Source organism: Eptatretus burgeri, chromosome 2 (assembly GCF_056783735.1).
Source record: "Eptatretus burgeri isolate ZD-2024b chromosome 2, Ebu_testis_v1, whole genome shotgun sequence".
Lineage (NCBI taxonomy): Eukaryota > Metazoa > Chordata > Myxini > Myxiniformes > Myxinidae > Eptatretus > Eptatretus burgeri.
This window is the reverse complement of record NC_140962.1, coordinates 142528670-142537613: the sequence shown is the minus strand read 5'-3', so window position 1 is coordinate 142537613 and position 8944 is coordinate 142528670. Positions and strand designations below refer to the sequence as shown.

General features: G+C 40.6%; 2 protein-coding genes across 4 annotated transcripts in view; one reads left to right on the top strand and one right to left on the bottom strand.

Annotated features, from left to right (window-relative positions):
* The window catches only part of LOC147033382 (uncharacterized), a 76724-nt gene extending 68886 nt beyond the window's left edge, over positions 1 to 7838 (bottom strand). The window contains exons 1-2 of one of the 3 annotated variants that reach the window (XM_085854676.1): positions 7174 to 7838; positions 1 to 324 (exon numbers count right to left, since the gene is read on the bottom strand). The exon at positions 1 to 324 is cut by the window's left edge and continues 187 nt beyond it. In XM_085854676.1, the coding sequence (XP_085710802.1) occupies positions 1 to 32 (32 nt within the window). In that variant the 5' untranslated portion in view covers positions 33 to 324; positions 7174 to 7838. Of the gene's footprint in view, positions 450 to 7173 lie in introns of those variants that run through there. The other 2 variants (XM_085854659.1, XM_085854669.1) reach the window with 2 other exon arrangements.
* LOC147033381 (tripartite motif-containing protein 14-like) overlaps positions 7733 to 8944 on the top strand; it is a 29018-nt gene continuing 27806 nt past the window's right edge. Inside the window, exon 1 of the mRNA XM_085854228.1 lies at positions 7733 to 7849. The gene's annotated coding sequence lies outside the window, so the exon portion shown is untranslated. The remainder of the gene's footprint in view (positions 7850 to 8944) is intronic.

Sequence of the window (8944 nt, the reverse complement as noted above, 5' to 3'; positions counted from 1 at the left end):
ACAAATAACCTTCTGCTCAGCCATGAACCCATCGTGCGTCACAAGCTCGAGTCCGAGCCGCGATGCCGTTCGGACACGGGTCCGACATTAGGTGATCTGCACAAGAACCATCCCGAGATCGTTCCAGTTTCCACCTCAAAGCGTCATTCTTTCTGAATACACAAGCAACCGATAAAAACACTGATCAGCGAGGGAGCCATGCAGCGAGCAGGTTCTGTGTTGCAGGTGATGTAATGCAACGCCAATGGGATAGAGTTTCAGCATCCACGGATACTTCAATTTCAGGAAGAGCTGGTGGAACTAAACTCGATTCGCTCGATATCTCTGAAACATAAGCGAGTCAACTTGCGGTCAAAACAAATGGCACCCACAGTGTCATGGTTGCACACAATTATACACACAATGAACTATGGAGAAGAGGTAAAAAAAAATGCCTGGGCTTCAACAACCACTGAAACCATCACTTATCCACACACAGGATACCTATAAGTTGTGCCAATAAGCCCTCAATCTCTAAGGGGGGTTTTGGGCAATGTTAAAATATTATAACGTTTCATACAGAATTACATTAATCAATGTCACTGACAACTCAATTTGAAGGGAAATTCTGAAAATATATATTTATTTTTATTTTGAATGCCAAAAAAAATAGAAGCACATGGCATTGGGAAAGAAGAGTTCAGTTTAGTTTATAAAGACTCCGAAGCAATAATTGTGATGTAAACTATAAGCATTATGCCCATTTCTGTGCGGAAGGTACAGCAAGGTTTATTTTTCTCTTTTATTGAAACACAATCGATGGAAAAGGTACAGTGCTGAGAAGGTAAACAACGAAATATAAAACTTGAGATAATTTACTCAATTTCGCAAACTGATCACTGTTAAACAAACAATTATGAAACATTGCACGATGATTATTACTATTATTTATTTATTTTTAAAATTCTTCTTTATTCACGATGAATTATGCCATGATTGGAGAACATTGACATGTGAATTTATTCAGAAAAAGTGCTTTATACGGTAAAAACATTTTTGAAGTTTGATCAACAAGTATGTGGTTCAACAAGCAAGTGGAAAAATGAAAAGGTCAATCGTTTAGTTAAATTATTGCTTAAAAGACATTTATAAAATTCCGGTAAAATTACAGCTGAAGTTGAAAAGGTAGCATCGGTGTGTCACACCGCAGGTTTAATGATCAACACCTCATGTTTTGAACTATTGTGGACAATGAATTAACTGCTGCCATGACAATACCTTAACAATGCAGATTTGTTTTGTTAAGAGTTAAAGTTGAACCAGTTGTTTTGAAAACTTATTTGTGCTTTAACCACCTCTCCTCCGATCCAACTCCCTCTGCTCTCCCAGCCCTCCGTACCTCCCCAGATCCTCCAGGATGCACGCATTCTTCCAGTAACCTCGTCATTGTTAAACTTCCAAAATCCAGGCTTAACCATAAAACCTAAACTCGTTATTCCTCTTTTCACCAGTTTGTGGAGTTGCCTTCCAAAGAAGTTCTCACCACATTTGAGAAGCAAGCCCCAAAATGTTTCCTTGAAAAACGTTTTATTACCTTCTTCCACCTTCGGTTGTGTTTTCACCACTATTTGTCTCTCTGCCTGTCTGGTTGTCTGCCTGTGAGCAGGATAACTCGAAAGGTTATTGATGGATTCGGACGAAACTTGGTGGACAAGTTGATTAAGTGATAGAAACAAGCTAATTAGACTTTTGTTGAGGGTTGGATACAGATCCGACCTATAAGTGGGATACAAAACATTAAAATGTTCAGGTATGTGATCTCCCGAGTGCTTTTCTAGTTTATTCTGAGTTTCTTGAACACCAGCAAGGAGTGTATTCTAACTGTTGAGGTTTCACTTAGATATTCTCTCATGTCCTCCACAAGAATACAGGTGTTTGCTCAAAGTGAATAGGTAAATTTTTATGTCTTGAGCAATTTTTTGTGACTTGAGGATGAGATATACAGACATACCTCTTGTGTCTCAATACAACTTCTCACCTCCAACCCATGGCCTTGGGGGCAATTGCCAATTTCAAGGCATATCACCGTCATCACACCTTCAGACAGCTGTTCCACATAATTGATGGTCCGAGTCATGATTCCATTAAGCAGTTCTGGAGGAATTTCAAAATCAGGAATGCAATTGAAAACATTCATAGAGCTTGGGAGGACGTCACCAACATCTCCATGAACAGCGCGTGGCGGAAGGTGTTGTCAGATGTCTGTCAAGAGTTCATTAATTTTGAGGTGCAGGAGTCTTTCACCAGGTAGATTCTCCAGTTTGCCAACCAATCTGGACTGGATAAAGTGGATGTCGGCGATCTGGAGGAGCTAATGGCCTCACATGGGAGCTGGAGCTGCTTAACCAACGAGGAGCTGCAGGAGCTGGACGAGCACCACGAGAGGCAAGAGGAAATTGCTACCAGAGGAGACTGAACCAGAGAAATTCCTGAGCACCAAAAACTTAACTGATGTGTTACTGAAGTTGTATGAAGCACTTGAGATCATTTCTGACAATGACCCAGAAATGGAGCGCCGAACCGAAGTGAAGCGTTCTATGCTGAATGCTGTTTCCTGCTACGACGAGATGCCCAGGGTGAAGAAAAACAAGGCTAGGCAGTCAACCCTCGATGCCTTCTTTAAGAAGAAAGTTGCAGCTCTACAGTAGGATGAGCCACAGCCTGACTCTTCTCCCCATGAGTAGTTCCTCACCCTCATCTCCCACCGCTGCCTTGTTGGAGGAGTCGGAGCACAGCAACAGTGAAGGCAGCAGTGTTAAAAACCCCACAAGCTTATTTTGATATGTCATTTATATTAAGTCTTTTTTTTATGCCTCTGCTGATTAAGTCGCTGGAGGTATTATGTTCTCGGGTTGTCCGTCTGTCTGTCCGTCCGTACGTCCATCCGTCTGTGCTGACTTTCTCTGTTTTCTCTGCAACAGCTTACCCGATTGACAAGAACTTTTCACCATGGGTACGACTACTCTTGTAGAATGTTTTAATGATAATTATGACGTCATAGGTTATGTGGTATGGCAGCCATGTTGGAAAAAAGGAAAAACTTTGGACCTCTCTATCTCCGAAACCGCTCCATGGAAAAAAAATTAAAACTTGGCACATGTCAAGTACTTCCTATGGGAAATAGTGTGATTTTTTTTTGATGATTAAATAGGTGGCTTCGTTATGACGTCATAATTGCATACGTGAAATGCTTCATCCGATCAGTATGAACATTTTTGAGGGTCATCTTGGGCTAAATTGTATGGGGGGGGGGAAATTGATGACATCATCGGTCTCGTGGTTCAATATCCATATTTTTTTTAACAAGAAAACCTTCAAAAATCTTCTCTGAAATGGCTGAACAGATCAAGGCGAAACTTTACAGGTTTGATCGCCGATCCATGAGGAAGAAAAAGTTCTCTACCTATGATGTCATCAAAAAATGTTTTTTTTTTTGACAAGGAAACCAATTAATGCAGGTTTAATGGATTAAAAATAATGACTAAAAGATGATCATAAGGTTTTGTTTTTTAACCTGTAAAGCATGTCGTTGGAGGTTATACAAAGGCCACATCATAAAAGATCATCCTTGTGAGGGAAGTGTTCACGTGACGTGTTACAATTTCACCTGGTCTCGTGAAAGATTGCATTTCAAACAGATGTGAGTATTTGGGAGTATTAAAGTTACACATTAGATAGTATTTTTTTTTTACCCATTACACATCAGATCGTAGTAGGAGACATTTTTGAAAAACGTTTGTTAAAATTATTTATTTCACCTTATTTTATGTTCAAACGTCGAGTTAAATGTAATTATCCTCCAAACGTGCAGAACATCGTGGTCTCAAGTTACTGTTCAAGTCTATTTTCAGCACTCACATCATCCTCATAAACATTTTCCAATTTCCATGCACTTACTCACTTCAATTCATCTCCCACTGGAGGAGGTGACACAGTTCCATCCATCCATTGGGACCATAATCTATGCAGAGCGTTGGTGCTGCCTAAGCAGTCTCCTTGGCTATTGTGAACAATCCTGGACGGGTGGCCACTCAAACACAGGATACCAGCAAGCTGGCACTCCTTTTGCCACCTCGGAAGGATGACAGGCAGAGTCAACCCCACCTGGTATTAATTCAACAGCCGAGAGGGATTTGAACTCAGGATCCTAGGATCCCAAGCCCACCACCCTAACCATTAAATCAACACCAGGCATGTGAGACAGTTGCCTGTCCTCATATAGGGTTCAACCTAACCCTAACATCCTTTTTGTGCATTTTTGTTCATATAGTTCGGTTCAAGTCGTGAAGAAAGTCTCTCTCTCTCTCTCTCTCTCTCTCTCTCTCTCTCTCTCTCTCTCTCTCTCTCTCTCTCTCTCTCTCTCTCTCTCTCTCTCTCTCTCTCTCTCTCTCTCTCTCTCTCTCTCTCTCTCTCTGTCTCTCTCTCTCTCTCTCTCTCTCTCTCTCTGTCTCTCTGTCTCTCTGTCTCTCTGTCTCTCTGTCTCTCTGTCTCTCTGTCTCTCTGTCTCTCTGTCTCTCTGTCTCTCTGTCTCTCTCTGTCTCTCTGTCTCTCTGTCTCTCTGTCTCTCTGTCTCTCTGTCTCTCTGTCTCTCTGTCTCTCTGTCTCTCTGTCTCTCTGTCTCTCTGTCTCTCTGTCTCTGTCTCTGTCTCTCTCTCTCTGTCTCTCTCTCTCTCTGTCTCTCTCTTTCTCTCTCTCTCTCTCTCGCCCAATCATATTGATCGACCATGCAGGTACAGAGTATAATATCTTTCCTGAGAGTATTGAATACCCTACCTTTCACCCAACATCGATGTGCTGCTGCATTGCCAATTCGGTATCACGAGACTCAAACCGTCTTGTCGGACAGGATAGTGCAGATGAACGATCTGTCTGGACCCCAACTACTAACATCATCCCACCTTTGGCATGCTGCTGATTCGGTGTCAGAAGTAGATGGATGCCTTCAAACTCAAACAAGAGATCAGGGCTATATGACCGGACATGTCTCGAGCTTTCGAATGTCTGACACCAGCCTTGCACTCCAGGCTGTCTGCTCATGGTAGTCAGAGAACCCTCTGTGAATGGTCATCAAATTTTCTTTGCGAACGGGACCAACATGTTGCCTTTGATGGCATTCTTCTTGAGGTCTCCATGTTGAGGTTGGTAAGCCATCATGCAACATTTGTGACCAAACGTATTCCTAGTCTGGATAATTATCTAATTCTTTCAATACTATTACTTATTAATTCTCCGGATAATTATCTTTATAATGCTGTGGATAACTCTACCCTGTGTGGAACAGGACACCACCCTTCTGGGAGGCAGACAGTTGCAATATCTATCTCTGCAGATCTTGGAAGGAAACAAGTTGTTGGATAACAACCTAGAACATGTTGTTCAATGCAGGAACATCGTATACTCACGTTCAGTCCTTCAACAATGATCACCTTTCAAACATGGTAGTCTCCCTCTCTGAATAGCTCTTGGAAGAGGTGCACTCCCTCGAGGCCTTAAAATCTGGCACAACTGGCAGCTACAGATTTGGCTGAATGTACACTTTGCTGGCACACAGATGTACTCTGGGAAGTGTTGTCACTTCCCCCAAACTCAGTCTGCCCATGTGTGTGAGGTGTGAGGATGTGTGCGTGCCTCCACCAAGAGCCATAGGACAAGTAAAAAAAAAGAGGTTGCTTTCCTGGTTAACTAATAATAGCTCTTAGGTGACATGAACATCCAACAAACAAACATCTGAAACCCCTTAAGTAAACCACCACTAACAAGTCCCGAGATATCGCACTGCTGGAAGCCGGTGAAGGTCTTTGAATGAGAACATACCTGCTCACGATGTCCCGGAGTCACGGACGGTTTCCGCAGAAGTAATACGTCCTTCCATCGACATAATCTGGCAACACGAACAGCTGATCAGCAAGTCCATGAGAATCCTTCTTATTCGGACTTTCGAGGTCACAGGGCCCTGTATGGCTTATTTTCTCCACTATAACATGCAGGTGATTGTCTTACCATCAGCCATTTGTGTTTCTGGTTGCGCGTGATTGCGTAACATGCACTCAAGGATGGAAATATGTCATTAACCTGCGCTCACGAAGCGAGAAGCTGGGTTAAGCGATCAGTAGCGTATGTACGTATGGTGTACGTCGTGTCTGCATCTTGTTAAGAGCGCACATCGAAAACCGTTCAGTGGAGGAAATTGAAACTTTACCACATGTTACATGACCATGTGATATAGCGGTAACTCGTTTTAGGTAAACAGAGGCCAATTTTCTAAAATCCTCAATTTTCATCTGATCTGATTGACTAGAAATTTGTTGAGGATTTGGATATCAAGTCACGGAATTCAATCACCAACTATTTTTGAGGTCAACATATGCCAAAAGGTCAACATAGGCCGGAATTTCTAAAAATTGTCAATTTTCATCTGATTGACTTGAAATTTGAAGAGGATTTTCAAATCAGCTCACTGGATTTAACCACCAATTATTCTTTTTGAGGTCAACATAGGCCAAAAGATCAACATAAGCCAAATTTATAAAAAAATGTCGATTTGCATCCGATTGATTTGAAATTTGAACAGCGTTTTCAGATCACCTCACTAAATTCAACCACCAACTATTTTTTAGGTCAAAATAGGCCAAAAGGTCGACAGAGAATGAATTTCTAAAATTGACAATTTTCACCTGATTGACTTGAAATTTGAAAAGGATTTGCACATTTGGTCATTGAATTCAACTACCAATACTCTATACACACACACTTTATGTTGACTGAGGTCAACATAGGCCAAAAGGTCAACATAGGGCAAATTTCTGAAATCCTCAATTTTCATCCGATTGACTTGAAATTTGAACAGGATTTTCATTAAAATGACCATCATGCGTCATGTGGTCTGGCGGCCATATTGGATCGAAGGGAAAATCTTTGAAAATCTTCGTAGGAGAAACTGCTGAACCGATCAATGCAAAAGTTAACTAATTGATCAAGTACCCATTGGAAAACTGGTTTGATAAAGATGCTGTCATTGATCACGTGGCCTAACAGCCATATTGGATCAAAGAAGAAAAAAAACTTTAAAAACAAAAAAGTTTGCTCACACCAAGTCCTTCTCAAGAATGTGCGGGGTATGTATTCTATGAATACCATGTTGCTTTAAAAGTGCTTGAGGGTGGGCGAATCCTCGGGAATCGGGCAGAGCTGCCACTTGCCCTGGAGTGATCAGCTCTGGATTTCTGGAAAAAAAAAACAAACACATATAAATAAAGTTTTTATTTGGAGTTCATGAATCATTTGGATTACACTTGTGTTTCATCCTGATGTTCAAGAGAAATGCAAAATTTATTCTGCTTCTCTTCTCTTCTCTCCACATCTCTTTCAAATCCTTGTTTTTGGAGCTCCCAACTCGAGCCACCTTTGTCCTTGTGGAGGTCGAGCCCCATTATAAAGGACAACAATGAACTGAAATATCAGGTGCACATTGGGCTACATCAAGTTTTCTTCATCAAAACGAAGACAGGAAATTGAGGTTTGTTTTATATCTGAAATTGGAGATGAAATTGAAGGATGAAGGAATTTTTTTTATAATTCAGATTTAAATATTCTGTTTCATTCTGCCTCAAATGCCAGCTGGTGGGTGTCAACAACAACAACCGGCTATTGAGTTGGTGGCAAAAGCGTTCTGTGACTCCATAGGTTCGATGTCGTTACAAGTCGATGACATCATTGCATTCCTGTGTGATGTAATGGAACTGACACACCTGTATTGCTTGCTTGAAGGACCTAATATTCATGCAGTTTGAAAACGGCTTCATCGGGACAGGTAATGTGAAGATGATTCAGTTACTGGGTTGTGGAATAACAGATTATTATGTGATTTTATTGTAAGAGTTGATCAACATTTCTTTCAAATAACAAAGGATGGTAGATATTAAATTAATGTGGTGGCTACATATGTATGTTTGTTCCTGATGTTGTTGTGTACCTGTGTTTGATATGTACCTAATCATACAAAAAGTTTTACACTTACATGTTTTACTAACTTTGTAACCCACACACACACATACGAAGGTGAGTCAAACTAGTTTTCCTTTTCCAACAAGATTTAGAACCAGAAACGTGATTTATGTACAAGGCTTTGAGAGAGTCACACAATAATGAGAATAACCTGATACTGTTTAGAAACTGCACAGAGAAGGATGAACATCTGTGTCAAGTTTCATTGGTGTCGGATTATTATTATTATTTTGGTTGGTGATTTTGTAGGGAAAAACATTTTAGTTGTTTATATCGAAATTGGTAAAGAACTCGTCTGAACAGATGGGGTAATTCCCCCACTTTTATAAGGTCTCTGGTTTTCATGGAGAGAAATGGTATTTTATTTTGACTCGTCACATAAGCCTCCACCAGGTGCCTCCACCACATTATTAAAAGATTGGTTACATTTGAAAGAATGTGCGTGTTAAGTCAGCGAGGTCGTGCCTTCACACTCAGCCTACTCACAGCGTGTATGATCCTCACAGTTGATGCATAGGCCACTCTATATTGCCTAGGTTTGCATCAAATATCTCACAGATAACATGATCATGGATAATACAGACAAAATAAACTTTATTTTGCTTTTTGGGATTTTCAGCGTCAGCACCATTGATAAAATCGAATAATGGAATAATAATTATTTGAACATTGCACATGAAATGTAACAATAATTTGTGAGCAAGAGAACAAAAATTTGTTCCATGGTATTGAAGGACATGTAAGTGAAAAAAATTTAAACAAACATGTTTGAACTTCCATTTATAATGACGGGCACAATTTCCCCAATGATGTGTGTGTGTGACGAGCAAAGTATGACTTCACCCAATGCGTTGTGAAAAAAAATTAATGTTTCCAACAATGACTGCAGTTCCAAAACATT